Source organism: Pteropus vampyrus, unplaced genomic scaffold (assembly GCF_000151845.1).
Source record: "Pteropus vampyrus isolate Shadow unplaced genomic scaffold, Pvam_2.0 Scaffold19, whole genome shotgun sequence".
NCBI classification, from domain to species: domain Eukaryota; kingdom Metazoa; phylum Chordata; class Mammalia; order Chiroptera; family Pteropodidae; genus Pteropus; species Pteropus vampyrus.
This window is the reverse complement of record NW_011888800.1, coordinates 8,413,905-8,430,245: the sequence shown is the minus strand read 5'-3', so window position 1 is coordinate 8,430,245 and position 16,341 is coordinate 8,413,905. Positions and strand designations below refer to the sequence as shown.

The 16,341-nt window shown below is 31.9% G+C and overlaps 1 protein-coding gene across 1 annotated transcript in view; it reads left to right on the top strand.

The window, feature by feature from the left end:
- Window positions 1-16,341, top strand: part of UBR1 (ubiquitin protein ligase E3 component n-recognin 1) — a 102,070-nt gene that overhangs the window by 12,426 nt on the left and 73,303 nt on the right. The window contains exons 3-5 of the mRNA XM_011354982.2: window positions 2,697-2,953; window positions 4,742-4,820; window positions 13,698-13,808. Of these exons, the coding sequence (XP_011353284.1) occupies window positions 2,697-2,953; window positions 4,742-4,820; window positions 13,698-13,808 (447 nt within the window). The remainder of the gene's footprint in view (window positions 1-2,696; window positions 2,954-4,741; window positions 4,821-13,697; window positions 13,809-16,341) is intronic.

The window sequence follows — 16,341 nt, the reverse complement described above, 5'->3', positions numbered from 1 at the left end:
TTTGTGTATGGTGTGACATATGAGTTGAAGTTCATTTTTTTAAATAAGGATATCTAATTACTCTTTTATCATTTTTTGAAAATACTGTCTTTGAATTGTTTTCCTTTTCAAAAATCACTTGACTATACATATGTGGATTCATTTTTACACTCTCTTCTGTTTCATTGATAAATATATCTATCTTAATGTTAATACCACCCTGTCTCAATTAGTATAGTTTTATAATAAGTCCTGAAATCAGGTAGTGGAAGCCTCTTCTAAGTCCTTTATATTTCCATATTCACTTTAGAATCAGCTTATCAGTTTCTATAAAAAACTTGTTGAGTTTATGTAGATTCCATAGATAATATTTGAGAAATATAGACATCTTAACATTATTAAACATTATAATCAATGAACATGATGTAGCACATCATTTACTAAGATGTTTTAGAAATTTCTTTCAGTGTTTTGTATTTTCAGTGTAGAGATGTTACACATATTTTATTAATTTTATTAAATTAATGCCCAAATATTTTGGTTTTTGATGCTATTATTAACACTTTTTTTTAAATTTCATTTTCCGATTGTTTGTTGCCAGTATATAGAAATACAGTCGATTTTTATATATTGATCTAGTAAGCTTGCTCAATTCACTTGCAATTCTTATATGTGTGTTTTTAAATTAATTCCTTATGATTTTCTAAGAAGGTAATCATATTTTTTGTGAATAGAGACAGTTTTAATTCTTCCTTTTCAGTTGTCATGCCTTTTATTATTTTCTTCTTGTCTTATTATACTAGCTAAAATCTCCAGCACAATATTGAATAGGAAAGAATAGACATCCTTGCCTTGTTCACATCTTTGGGGGGAAGTATTCAGTCTATTATTGCAAATATTTCCTCTCAATCTGTAGCTCTCCTTTTCATCTTTTAAATTATGTCCTTTTAAAATTTACTTTAAAAATTTACGTAAAGTAAATAACTTTTTATTGTACAGTTCTATGAGTTTTGACAATTGCCAACAGTTGTGTAACCATCACCACAATACAGATACAGAATAGTTTCATTGCTTTGAAAAATTCCATCACTGCCACTTTATAGTCAACCTCTGGCAACCACTGTGTTGTCCTCCATCTCTAAAGTTTTGCCCTTTCCTGAATGTTATATAAATGGAATCATATAGTACAAAGCTTTAATTTTTTTTTAAATTTTAGACTATTTAAATGTGTAAAAATATAAAACTTGCTATAAATGTAACTATAAAACGTATGAAATACTAATAAAACCAGAAAGTCAACCCATTTCAAATGAACCATATTAATTTAATTGTAAAGATGTTAACTGCAACTAAATTGCCAGTGTTGGTTTGATAGTAGAGAGTTATGCCCTCCATCTTCTTGTTTTCCCTGCTTCTGTTCATTTAAGCCTGCTTTTATAAGTGACATTAAAAATGTTTGGTTTGTTGGATGGTTTGGGGTAATCAGACCTCACATTTAAGCCCAGATTGCCAGTGAGTAATCCCCAAATGTTTATTTAAATGGGGCATTTTTTGATACTTGTAAAGCTGTCTTATTTGATTGAAGATAAGAGTGGAATGGCAATGTTACTGAAGTTTGCAGATAATGTCTGTTAAACCCACTTAGCTTGAGAATCAGATATTTGGCACAGAAGATGGGTTTTGCTCTATTCACATAGATGCTTTCAACATGAACATGGTTCTAACTGCTAAGAGACAGTACATAGCCTTTTGTGCTTGACTTCTTTTGATGCATTTTGATGCCTCATGTATTGATAATTCATTCCTTTTATGGCTGAGTAGTATTCCTGGTTCGGATGTACCATAGTTTATAATTCACCATTTCCAGTTTTTGGTGATTGTGCATAAAATTGCTGTATTATTCATGTACAAGTTTTTGTGTGAACATAAATTTTCATTTCTTTGGTAGATACCTAAGAGTTTGATTGCTGGGTCATATGGTAAGTTTAACTTTATAAGAAACTGCTAAATTCTTATAAAGTGGCTCTACCATTTTGAATTCCTACTAGCACTTTCCTTTTCCAGTTTTCTGCATCCTTATTGATATCAGTTTTTTATTTTCATTTTTTATTTTTTTACCTACATTCTAATAGGTTGCGTATGGTTATCTTACTGCCATTTTAATTTGCATTTCCTTCAAGACTGATGATGTTGAGCATGTTTTCATGTGCAAATAAGCATGGCAAATAAGCCATCTGTAACAGTTTTTTTTGAAGAGCAGAAGGTTTTACTTTTGATGAGGTTTAATTTATCCATTTTTTTTTTCTTTTTGTATTCTAAAAGCTCTTTGTCACTCATTCATTTTGGTCTCTGCTTAAATGCTTTGATTCCTTAAGACAATTAAACTTAACAGTATAGGGAATTCTTTGGACAGCCTCTGACTGATAATGAAGTCACCTTTACACTGTAAGACTTGGCCATTCCAGAAGGGAAAGGTAATTCTCATCCACCATAGCTGGTCTTCTTTTTCTAGATACCTGTGGTATGTGTCAGCAGCCATTATTTCCAAGGCTTTTTTTAAAAAAAAAATTACCCACTTTGCTTTTGTATTGGTGAAGGATAAAATAAGAATATATTGTAAATCACTTTCTCTAAAATTACAGAATTGTGCCTTTACTAGTGCCTATAAATTTTTAAGAAGGAGCTTGTAACAAAGTCTATTCATTTTTTTTTTCCAGTGGTGGGATCAGCAAGTTGATTTTTATGTTACTTTCTTGCACCATTTGGCACAATGGGTGCCAGAAATTTATTTTGCTGAAATGGACCCAGACTTGGAAAAGCAGGAGGAGAGTATACAAACGTCAGTATTCACTCCACTGGAATGGTACTTATTTGGAGAAGATCCAGATATTTGTCTAGAGAAATTAAAACATAGTGGAGCATTTCAACTCTGTGGAAAAGTTTTCAAAAGTGGAGAGACAACATATTCTTGTAGGTAAGAATTAGAAATTTATGTGATTGGTTATGATTACAGTCTTGGTACTTTGTACCTATTTCATTGGTTTATTACTGTTTATAGTATATTTAATCCTACTTAATTAACTTCCTTTTATTACGCACTTATAAGTATGTTTTTGCCAATATAGCTTGTTTCTGAACATGACTTAACCAATTCTCTCACTTTTTCTTCCTATTCTCCAAAAGTATATGTGACAGATTTTTGCCTTGTTTATTACGTAGTCTCATACTCTTAATTTGAAACCCTTAGGGCCAGATATATTTCAGAATTCTGAATGCTTCCCCAGCAGAGCAAGGCACAATCGTAAAATCAAACACAGCATTTCTGTAAGAAATCTGTGAATATTCACAGCAAATGTATAAGTAAGATCTATAATCTCATGTCATTTCAGGTCATTTTTTGCCACCAAGCAAGATTTGGTGCCAAAGGATTATGGACCTGTGGAGACAGCTGGAATTTTGTTGGATAGAAGAAACCAATGATAGGGAAATTTTAGGGTTTTTGTCCTTTGTGAAAGCAGTTGCCTTAAAACATCATGATAGCACAGAAAGCTTTTTACTCCCTACTTCTGCCTGAAATGTTCAACTTTTAGATCCTAGCAGCACTTTTAGTTTTCTTCTTTTATTAGAGGTAGCTTAGGTTAAGAGTGTTAATTTTCAGACTTTATAAATACAAAGAATTGTTTTTTGCTTCACTATAATTCTAGGTTTTACTGGTTGATGTATAGTTAATATTTCTTTAGGACATACTGCCTTTATCCTATTCTTAGGAAAAAGCCATCTTTGGGCACAATTTTGATATAGAGCATAGTAAGTTTCATTTATCAGCTTAGGTGATAAATGAAAGCTTAATCAGTTTCAAGTAAAGCATAGTAGACATTTGTAGACCTCATTTTTCCAAACGTGTCATAGAGACATTTTTAATTGTCACAACTGAGAGAATGGTACTGGCATCTATTGGGTAGAGGCCAGGATTGCTGCTTAAACATTCTACAATGCACAGGACAGTCTTCTCTATGCCCATCAGATAACCATTTCATTCAAAGTGTCAATACTTCTGATATTTAGAAATCCTACTAAGTAGGTCAGTAGATCTTATGTACTTTAGGCAATCTATATTTCCTATTAGCCTTTTAAAATTCATTTCTTAAACTTCGCAATTCCACACTTACTGTATATTATTCTTAATGTTTCCCTGAAAATGATCGATAAAATAGTACATTTTGAAGGTTGTTATTAGTGAAGAGATTAAAAGAGATTGCATTTCATTCATTCACTATTTGTTGAATACTTACCATTTGCCAGACACTGTTCTAGATGCTTAGAACATATTAATATATCAAATAAATAGAAATCCGTGCCCTTATGATGCTACATTAATGAATTTTGTCTTTATCCAAGCTTTATTTACCAGTGAACGATCAGTATTTATAGGATATATTTATAAATGTAATAGGGTAAGATGATGGTAGATATAAAAAAAGTTGGTCATTTTTCACAAAATGAATTTTTAATTGTAACAACAGTTTGAAACCATATGTAAGCTCAAAGTAATGAGGACAATTTAAGAAACAAAACCAAATACCCAAATTTATACATTCAAATATGGCTAAAATGAGGCTAAAATTATTTGGAATTCAGTTTTTGAAGCATTTTTATATTCAGTTTGTGTACCATTCAGGAAAATCATTCATATTATTAAAGTCATACCTTAAGCATCAGTGGGAATAGTAAATTTTGGAATCTAATTTTTAATCTTTTTCAGGGACTGTGCAATTGATCCAACATGTGTACTTTGTATGGACTGCTTCCAGAATAGTGTTCATAAGAATCATCGTTACAAGGTATGAAAATAGAGCCATAAAATATCTGGATTCATAGGATTCTGTTGGCCATCTACTTAAAATTCCTGACCAGTACTTGAATTCCTGCTATAACAGCTCTGATATGTGAACCTTTAGCTCTGGTTAAACATATCATGTGATAGGACATCTATCACCTCAGGAGGTAGCCTCTTACAATTTTTTTGTGAGATATAATATTTTTATACAAAAGATTATATAAAGTATTTACACAGCTTAAAAAATAACTGTAAAGTGAACACCTGTGTAACCGCTGCTTAGGTCAAGAAATAAGACATTGCCATTTCTCAGAGGCCTCCCACTTGTCTCTTCGGGATCAGAGTCCTCTCACCTCTCTTGATCACCTCTCTCTGTGTTTTGTGATAATGATTTCCTTGATTTCCACTTTAGCTTATAATTCAAATCATATTGAATAATTTTATCTGTTTTTAAGCTTTACATAAATGGAGTCATACTGTATCTTTTGTTGAATAACTGCTTTCACTCGGCATTATGTTTGTAGCAGTAGTTTGTCCATTGACCTTAATAGTGTTCAATAATCCATATTGTCTTTTTTCATTGTGCTGTATATGGATATGTAGATTGTTTCCAATTTGAGGCTATTCTAAACAATTCTGTGAACATTCTTATTTGTATGTTTTGGTATACTGTACACTGATTGTGTACACTGATCGTGTACAGTATTCCTCATTCTTTGGGGTATGTATCTGGAACATATGCATTCTATGGGGTATGTATCTGGAACATATGCATTCTATGGGGTATGTATCTGGAACATATACAGAATTTCTGAGTTCCAGGGTATAGTTCTTTCGTCATAGTATATAATGTAAGACTGTTTTCTAAAGTAGTTATAACAATTTGTAAGCTCTCCAGCAGTATATGAGCGTTCCCATTACTTCACATTCTTGGAAGATTTGGTATTGTCTGTCTTTTTAATTTAAGCCAATCTGGTGGGTAAATTATAGTATCACATTGTAGTCTTAATTTACTTTTCCTAATTACTAATGAGTTTGAGGGCTTTTTACTTTCCTGTTACATTTTTAGGCAACCTTGTTATTTTAAGCTGAAATTTATTTCTCAAATAATAGTATTGGTTCTGTGCTCTGGGCCGAGACAGACATAATAATTGATGTTTCTCTTTGTACATATAACATGCCTAAATTTTTGTGTAAATGTACATAGTATCTTGAAGTTAGGTAGACTGTGTCTTCTGTAGAGTCGAAAGTGCTATTCATGTTTTTGCTGGCCTCAACATTATTGTGCCTATCTCGGGAAGTGATGGGCTTTAAGTATAGGTTATAGGTATTACTATTATTATGATTATTATTATGCACAAGGAAAAACATATTGAGGAGCCTCTGATATAGTGTGGTTAAAATGGTTTCCCAAGATTTCAAAGCTAATCACTGATGGAATTTTAAAATTTGATATTTGGTTATATTCCATATTTCCCAGTCATCTCCATTAATTATAGTTTTTATTATGCTAGAGAATTCAAGAAAGAATGCCAGAAGTAGGGATAAGGAAGAAGTTGTTAATTTCTTCTCATTTTTACTTTGGGAGACTAATGGGGAGAAATGGCGAAGGCTCAAGATCAGAGTTTTCCCAGTTCCTCAGAGTTTTAAAGGCTCTTAATCTTAAGTTTCCCAAACTTTGGGATTTTGTGGGCCAGTACAATTTCAGAAAACTTAGGGTTTTCAAAATTTTATTTGGCCAGGTAAGTTCGATTTTAATTTTTAAAAGGGCACATGAACAGCAACCAAAAAATACCTGCCATCTCCTATCATTTTATAAAGTAAAAGACATTTTAATTTCAAGAAAGTAGGATAATCTCAGAATAAAGAACAGTCCTTTAACCCATTTCCCATTTGCCCTGAGATTACTTGCTGATGGCACTTGTGGTTTGCAGATAACTTGCAGATTATAGTCCTAACCTTACCCCCAAAGTTTGCCATGAAATATCTCACTTTTATTATTATTTTCACATCACTCTTTGGAAACAAATGGCATCATTCTCTTCATATCATTCTGTTTTTAGTAGTGGTACTTCTATTTACAAAATATAGTAATTCTCGATCACTGAAAGTGTCAAATCCTAGAAAACATAGCATCCTACACATGACGTTAAATGAATGCTGGCAGTGAGCTGCACTTTTTTTTTCTAAATGGGAAATGGGTTAAATTCCATACATGTAGTTCTATAAAAGAGCTCACCACATTCTCTCCTTTTCTGACGTTTCTGTGGACCCATAATAACTTGTCTGTTAATTTTTGGGAAACTCTTCACTAAACTACTTTCAAGTATTTAAAGCCTACTAGTCTACATCACCATCACAAAGCACTCTTTAATGATAAGCAATGTTGCTGTAAGCATCTTTATGTGTAAATCACTTTTGCTTACGTGGGATTATTTCCTTAGGATAAGGTTCTCAGAAGTGGAATTACTGGATTCAGAAACATGAACCTTTCAGAGAATAAAAAGACAAGCCACAGACTAGGTGAAAGTTTTTGTATCTGATAAAGAACTGGTATCCAAAATATATAAAGAACTCTTAAAACTCAACGATAAGAAAATGAACAAGCCAATTTAAAAAATGGGCAAAAGATCTAAAACAGACACTTAGCAAGAAGATACATAAATGGCCAATAAACCCTTGAAAAGATGCTCCACATCATATTTCATTAGGGAATTGCAAATTCAGACAACAATGAGATACCACTTCACACCTATTAGAATGGCCAGAATCCAAATGCTGGTGTGGGTGTGGAGCAACAGGAATTTTTATTTATTACTGGTGAGAATGCAAAATGGTACAGCTACTTTGGAAGACAGTTTGGCAGTTTCTTACAGAAGTAAGTGTACTCAAACTATAAAATCCCTTAGTCGTGCTTCTAGATGTTTACCCAAGTGAACTGAAAACTTACGTCCACACAAAAATAATGCACGAGAATGTTTATAGTAACTTTATTCATGTTTGCCAAAACTTAGAATCAATAGGTGAATGGATAAAAAAACTTTGGTATACCAATATAATGGATTGTTATTCAGCAATAAAAAGAAATGAGCTACCAAACCACAAAAACACATGGCTGGGCTTTACATGCATTTTGCCAAGTGAAAGAAGCCATTGTGAAAGGCTAAATACTCTGATTCCAGCAATATGACATTCTGGAAAAGGCAACACTATGGACATAGTAAGATCAGTGGTTGCCAGGGGCTGGGGGAAGGTGGTAGGAAGGATGGAAGGATGAATAGATGGAGCATAGGGGATTTTTAGGGCAGTTAGACCATCCTGTATGATGTTGGTAATGATATATAGATGTTATTATACATTTGTTAAAACCCCCCAAATGTACAATAAAGAGAACTCTACTGTAAATTATGGACTTTAGTTAATAATAATGTATAAACATTGACTCTTCACTTGAAATAGATATACCACACTAATATAAAATGTTAATAATAGGGAAAACGCTGTGGGATGGGGGAAGAAGTGGTATATATGAACTCTGCTATTTTCTGCTCAGTTTTTCTTTAAACAAACTGCTCTAAAAATAAAGTCGATTAAATTTTTAAAGTGGACTTTCAAAGGTTCTTAGTACATTTTGCCAAATTGCTTTAGGAAAGAATTATACCAAATGTACTACAACCAGGAGTGCAGAATCCTGCAGAACCTGCAGAAACCTTTTATAGAAACTTTTTAACTGAAACCTTTCAACTGACCCGATTTTTAAAATAATTTTCCCATTGCTATTGAAATGAAAATTTTCAATTGTTCTTAATGTTGTTTGTATTTGCTTATTTTGGAATGATGAATGTAGAATACTCTTGCATTGCTACTTTGCCATCTTTCTGGATAATAAGAACAAGGTCTTTGGCTGTTTATTTTGCTGTCATCCTTGCTGATAGGATGAAGGTCTTTGTTGTGATGAGTAAATTCTAACAAGTAAAGATCAGAGTAATATAACTTTGATCAACTAGAACCAAAATAGAGGCTGAGTTCACCTAACCGAGAGTTTTCTTGTATCTTAGAAGCTGATATCAAAAACCAGGCCAGCTTGTAACCTTGGTACTCTTATTAAATACATTCTAGAGTCACTTAGAATAAACCTGGAGAGGAAACAAAACCCACTAACAATCTTCTTTTTCTCTATTCTTTTTCTGTGTATGCCTCTATCTTCATTTACTAAATTGCAATGATTTATTTATATTTGTGTGTCTTTGATCCCCATCTCCAGAACAAAGTCCAAGTCTCATATACTTGATGCCTCCTCTGTCTGTTATACTACCTGGGGTAGAGACCTTTCAACAAACATTTGTTGAAGTGTTGGGATCAAAAGGGCTAAATCATAGACAGAATTGATCTAAGATTTAATCGTAGATATAACTATCAGGGTTTATTTTTAACATCAGCTTGCTGTAATCTTACATGATGAGAATTTATATACATATATTGTCTTTGAAACACAATAGCATTAAAAAATGTTTGTTTAGGTAAGCAATGCAATAAAACTTATCTTTTAAAAAATTCAAATAATACAGAAAATATAAATAAAAATTATAGTTTCCTTTCTGCCTCATTGTACTTCCATTGTTAAACTAAACACACTTTAGTGTATGTCCTTACAGATCTTTTTTAAGGTATTTACAAACATGCACACATGTACATGTATTTATACGTTTAGAAGGGGTGCGTATGTGTATATAGGTGGGATCCTACTGTATATTCTTTTTTGTAACTTGTTTTTAACTTAACAGTATATCATAGGAATAATTCTGTGTTGATGCATATAACTCTCTTGCCATACTTAATTACTGTATGTATTCCTTTGTGGAATATATCATATATTTAACCCATCCCCTTTTTCTAGACAATTATGTTCTTTCCAATTTTTCACTGATCAACAAATATTGGAATAGATACACATCTTTGTTTTAATATACACCAGCATTTATATTCAGGAATGCCTAAGTCTAGATTTAGAGTCAGATTTTCTGAATTGAACAGTATATGCATTTAAAATTTTGTTAGATTTTTGCCAAATGTTGTTCTTGAATTGCTGTGCAAATTTATATTGCCATTGAAAGGATAGGAGAATGTTCTTTTTCCACACCTGTCCCCAAACTTTATTTAGTCTTTTTACTTTTGACAACCTGTTAGTCAAATATATTTTACATTATTAAAATAATCTGATTATTTTAATTAGCATTTCTCTTATTACCAGTATTGTCAACATCTTTTTATATTTTAATTGTATGTTTAATTTCTTCTGTGTATTGCCTGTTTCTTTTACTCATTTTTCTATTGTCTTTTTCTTACAACTATGTTATATACCTTACAAATATTTTTTCTTTTACTTGGCTTTTAAATTCTTTTATTTTTAAGTCACATTTATTGAGGTATAATTTATATACAATAAAATCTGTCCTTTTAAATATACAGTTTCATGAGGTTTTGCAAACATATACAGTTCAGTTACCACTACCACAATCAGGACATAAAACATTTACATTATCCCCTAAAATTCTCTAGAGTCTCTTTGCGATCAGTTTCCTGTCCCTTTACCCCCAGCTCCTAGCAGTCTCTGATCTGACCTCTGTCCCTATAGTTTTGCGTTGTTCAGAATGTCACATAAATGTAATTATATAGTATGTAATATTTTCTGTCTGACTTTTTTTACTTAGCATAATGCCTTTGAGATCCTCTCATGCGTCAACAGTTTGTTCCTTTTTATTGCTGAGTAGTATGCCATTGTATGGATGTACCACAATTTATTATCTATTCATCAGTTAATGAACATTTGGATTGTTTCAAGCTTTTAAATAAAGCTGCTGGAAGCATTCAAGTACAATTCTTGGTGTGGGCATTTGTTTCATTTCTATTGGGTAACCTGGGAGTAAGATAGCTGGACCATAAGTTAAGTATATGTTTAAGTTTATAAGATCTATTTTCTGCCTTTTTAACTTGATTTATGCTGTCATTTATCTTACTGAAATTTTAAATTTGTGTGTTGTTAAATTTGCCAGATTTTTTTGTGCTCCTGGATTTTGTACCTTCTGTGGTATTCTGTATTCAAAATTTACGCTTTTACTAAATTTACACCTATATTTTTAGTAATTATGAATGAGTCTAGATTTCTTTAGTTTACTATGTATATGAAGGAAGAAAAATTGATTTGTACATTCTAATTTAGTGCTTTTCTAGTGGTTACCTCTGTATTAATTTTTATAGTGCCCTTAGTTTCCTTGTATTCCCTTAGATAACTTTTTATATCTCGTCTCAGTTTTAGTGGTATCTTTGACTCCCTCCTATTACCTGTATAATAATTGAAGATCTTATGTTACTTTCTCGTTCCTTCTCTTTTTAGTTGTAGTTTTTCTGATCATGAGATTATATAATGTTTACATTTTTCTATTTGTGTCCTCACCCGGGATTTATTCTTAGCTCTACAATTAAATATATAAAATGTTCACCATCTGTCCATTTTCTGAAGTTTCTCCAGTCACCTCTTGGTCAGATGAACCTTATCCTCTAGGGGTTGGTAAACTGCAGTTTGTGGGTCAGATTTGGCTTACTGACTTTTCGTGTGGCCCAAAAGTTAAGCGAGGATTTTACATTTCTAGATGTTTGGGATAAAAGATAAGAAAAGTAACATTTTATGATATATGAAAATTACTTGAAATTACTTTTAGTGCCCATAAAGTTTTACTGAAACATAGCCATGCTCATTCATTTATTGTTTATAGTTGCTTCTGCGCTACTACAGAATTGACTAATTCAGCAGAGATTTATGACCTGAAAGCCTAAAATTTTACTCTCTGTTCTTTCATATAGAAAGTTTGCTGATCTCTGCTCAAGTAGATTCCTTAGGAAGGGCACATGTATACATCGTTCCATAGGTTAACATGTTCAGAATTGTATTTTTATAGATTGGTTGGAAATAATGTCTTTGGTTTGCATTTTCTTTCTTTGAAAATGCTGCTCTGCTGTTGTCTTGTTTATATGTTATTGAGAGAAGTCTGACGTCATTCCAATTTTCTTGACGTTGTGTCATTTCATCTTTTTGCTTGAAGGACTCAACTTTTATCTTTAAAGTCCAATAATTTTAGTAGGATATATTCCTGAGTTGCTCATACTGGGTAAGTTTTTTCTCAGTTACTCATAGGCCATTTTAGTGTGTATATTTAGGTCTTCTTCTTTTTTTTTTCCAGGAAGTTTTTTTAGATTACAGTTTTAAATATGAACTCTGTTCCAATGTTTTGATTTTCTTTTTTGGTGACTGATTATAATTATGTTGGTTCTCTTATGCTTATCTTCTATGTAAACCACTTTTTCTCTGAACTTGTATTTATTTACTTCATCTCTTAAATCCTGCTTTGTTTCAATGCTATTTATTAACTTTTCCATTCAAGTCTATTATCTTGGGCATCTTATAATTTAGAATTAATTTCTGATATGATTTTCTTGTTTTCTAATTTTTTTCCTGAGTTCAATAGAATTTCATTTTATTTAACCTGGTTATTTTGATCCACTTCTGTTCTTAGTTTCTATATTTCTGATTAAAGGTGTTTTAATCTTATTAAGGGTTTTCATATCCCCAAATGCTTGTGCGAGGCAATGTAATTTAGTTTGGAATATTACATTACAGTTTTATTCAGCTTTGTGAATGGATTTTGGCTATTTGCATTTTTTGCCCTTTTTTTTGGTAATAGTTTTGTATGGATATGGTCTACTTTTTCTCTTCTTTTTTATTTCATGGACAGGTTTCACAAATGTTCTCTTCTATCAGATGATGGTGGTAGTGGTGAAACGAGGGGAGGGTTTGGCATGTGTTGTTTCTCTCATTTCTATAGGATTCGTAATTTTACCTTATTTTCTTTTTTACTTACTGCCACATCTCTTAAGGCTTACCATCTTTTTAAGTGTATTCGATTTTCTTCCAAAAGCAATGCTTCTCTGAGGTTGCCACTTCTGGTTCTGCTTACTTTTGGTCTCTTTTCCTACGAACCACCAAGTCTCAACGTGTGTTAAGTATTTGTCTCTTAGCATTGGGTTTTCTCTTTTTGGATGTAATTTTGTCTGTGCTTCATCTAAGCCCTCTGTACCCCTCTGCTTTTTTGTGGAGTCTCTTAAGCTCCCCTCTCTAGTTGTCTACATTCACAAGCCTGAAGTGATAAGCAGTGGGAACTCTGATGGAACAAGTCATTTGAAGGTCATGGTATTTATTTTTTTGTCTCCTAGTAGTGCTGCAAACATGGATAATGTGTGGTTTTATTGCTTTCCTGTTCATTGTATGTTTTGGAGGGGAAAGTTTTGGGGAATATTCAAAATCAGGCCATTGTCATCTTTCTGTATCAGAATTAGTATACTTTAGATTTATTTTCATAAGATCCCTCAAAGGAGAAGTGTTATAAATACTTTTTGTTGCTGTTAGATATCAAATAGATGGAAATACTTTATACATTTCTTAAGTACTATATATCATCATAATGATTTTTATAAGTGTTTAATCAGAAAATCTCGTTACTCAAGTGTTCTGGGTATTGTATAGATTATTTTTTGCACACTTCACAATTTCTTGTTCTCTATTAGTACAAAACTTTAAAAATTATTTAAAAATTAGCATGTTTCAAAATTTTATCATTTTTGAAGGTCCATTTGTATTGCGATTAAGTATTCAGGACTTTTGTTTGGGGTTAACTAACCAAAATGATTTTTGATATATCCAGCTTATTACACTAAAGGCAATTAAGGTTGAAATATTGGGGTGCACTTATTATTTGAATCATCTTTATCATTCTTCTTTGCCTTGTAATGTTTTGAAATCAAGACAAACTTATTTTTCATTTATTAGATGCATACTTCTACTGGAGGAGGATTTTGTGACTGCGGAGACACAGAGGCATGGAAAACTGGCCCTTTTTGTGTAAGTCACGAACCTGGAAGAGCAGGTACTACAAAAGAGGTAAGAATATTAGTTTTTAAAAATTGCTAACTATTTTAAACATGATGAAATTAGAAATAAATGTTATGTGTATGGGTGAACTGAATTCCTTTGCAAACCCTGATTTTTATGTTCTATTGTTTAAATGTAAGGTGTTTTATTCCAATCTAGAAAAGTTAAAGACTTGATAATTTTTTATTTCTCTAAGGAAGAAATGAATTCACAGTGAAAAGATGAACTCAGAATGCTTTTTGCTAAGCAGTCAATTTGATAAGTAAAAGTATTTATGTAAGCCTTAAAGAGCAAATGGAGGTAATTATTGATAGAAGCAGAATATGATAACTTAGAAAACAGCAGAAATCATGCATAAATTTAATCATTGCTTTTCTTAAAGAAAAAAGTCAACGAATTGATTATCTACTATACATCCTAATCAAGAAAAAAAAGTGAGGAAACCTAGATATAGACAATTATTAATGAGAACGAGGAAATAATCATAGCTAAAGAAGGAATTAAAACAATTATAAACTTTTTATATGACTGTGCAAATACATTTGAAAATGGATTATTTTATCAAACAGTATAAAGTGCCATGGCTTATTCAAAAACAGAAAACTTGAACAACAAATAACCATTGAAGAAATTCAGAAAATTGTCACAAGAAGTACTTTCTAAAAAATGCTATGTTCAAATACTTTCACAGAAGAATTCTTTTCGAAATTTCAAGGAATAAAGAGTTTTTGTACCTTTTAAACTGTTCTGGTTAACCTTTAGCAGTGAACACCCATAGGGCCTAGATTTTGATCTCTTAAGTACCATTTCTCACTAAAAGAAATCAGGGATTGCTGTAAAAATACCAGATTCCAGATCTGTCAGGGAATAGTTAAGCTTGTAAGGATGGATTTGTGTCAAAAGGGCCTAGGACCCAGCTTGACCAGAGTTGGACAGTAGGAGCATCAAAAAAATTATAATCGCTATATTTGATACACTTATACTGAATATATAAAAATTCATGAGTTCCTAATAAAACTCCCATGAAAACTAAAATGAATAAATGAATGTTGTTACCATGGTTGTGGTTATTATATCAATTCTTTACTCTAAAAATTGGTAATTAAAGGGAATAAACTAAGCATTGATTCTGCCTTTTAAGTAGGAATTGTGTTTCATGGTAAACAAGTATTTCCAGTTTAAGAGGTAAAGCTCTTTTTTCTAGACGAATGCTAGCTAAGAGAGAAGGGATAATAGAATTAGAAAAATCAACATTTTGCAAACCCTTGGGAAATATATGATTTAGACAAGATCATTAATGGATGCTAAAACCATTAATAACTCTAGTTGATGAGGAACAATATTTACATGGTTCTAAATTGTCATCTCACAGATTACTTGCTAGTCATAAGGGGAAAAAAGTGAAACTTTACAATGGAAGTATCATACTATCATCATTTGCAACCAGTCATTAATATCAGCGTCATTACTAATAATGAGATGATGTGGCATAATGAACTTCATATGTTGTAAAATGAAGTACGTAGTTTAACATCTGAAAATCGATTAATATAATATACCATATAAATAGAATAACAAAACCACATGATCATCACAGTAGATGCAAGAGCATTTGACTAAATCCAACACACTTTCAAGATAAAAAGACTTAACAAACTTACCATAGAAGGGAACTTCTTCAACCTGATATAGGGCATCTGTGAAAAACTCACTGGAAAGTACTAGATACTCTCCCTCTAAGATCAAAAACAAGACAAAGATTCTGCTCTTCCTAAATCTATTCAGTATTGTATTGGAGGTTCTATCCAGGGCAGTAGGCAAGAAAAAGGAAGAAAAGGCATCCAGATTGGAAAGGCAGACGTAAAACTAGCTTTATTTGCAAATGACATGATGTTGTGTATAGAAAATCCTAAGGAATCCACTAAAAAAATTGTTAGAACTAGTAAATGTTCAGCAAGATTATAGATGCAAGATGATTATACAAAAATTACTTTTATTTCTATACATTGTAATGAACACAATCTGAAGATGAAATTAAGGAAGAAATTCCATTCATTAGACTATCAAAGAGAATAAAATATTTAGAAATGCATTTAACAAAAGAAGCATAAAATTGATATTCTGAAAACTAAAACATTACTGAAAGAAATTAAAGATCTAAATAAATGGAAAAACATTTTATTTCTGGATCAGAGAAGTTACTATTTTTAACGTGGCAGCTCATTGTTTTTTGTTTTTTTTTTCTCCCTAAACTGCCAAGGCATTAACTCACTTCTTCGCCAGCACTGATCACGTGTCCCACAAATTTATACTGGATTTTTTTTCTTTTTTGCCTTAAGGAGCGACTATGGTTTTTTTTTCCTGTTTACGCCTTTGTTTAAACAGCTTATTGAGCTATAAGTTACATTCCATTTAAAGTGTACAAATCAGTGCTTTTTTAGTATAGTCATGGAGTTGTGCAGCTTTCACCACAATCAATTATAGAACATTTTCATCACCCCAAAAGAAACCCTATACCCATTAGCAGTCATTCCCTATTTCT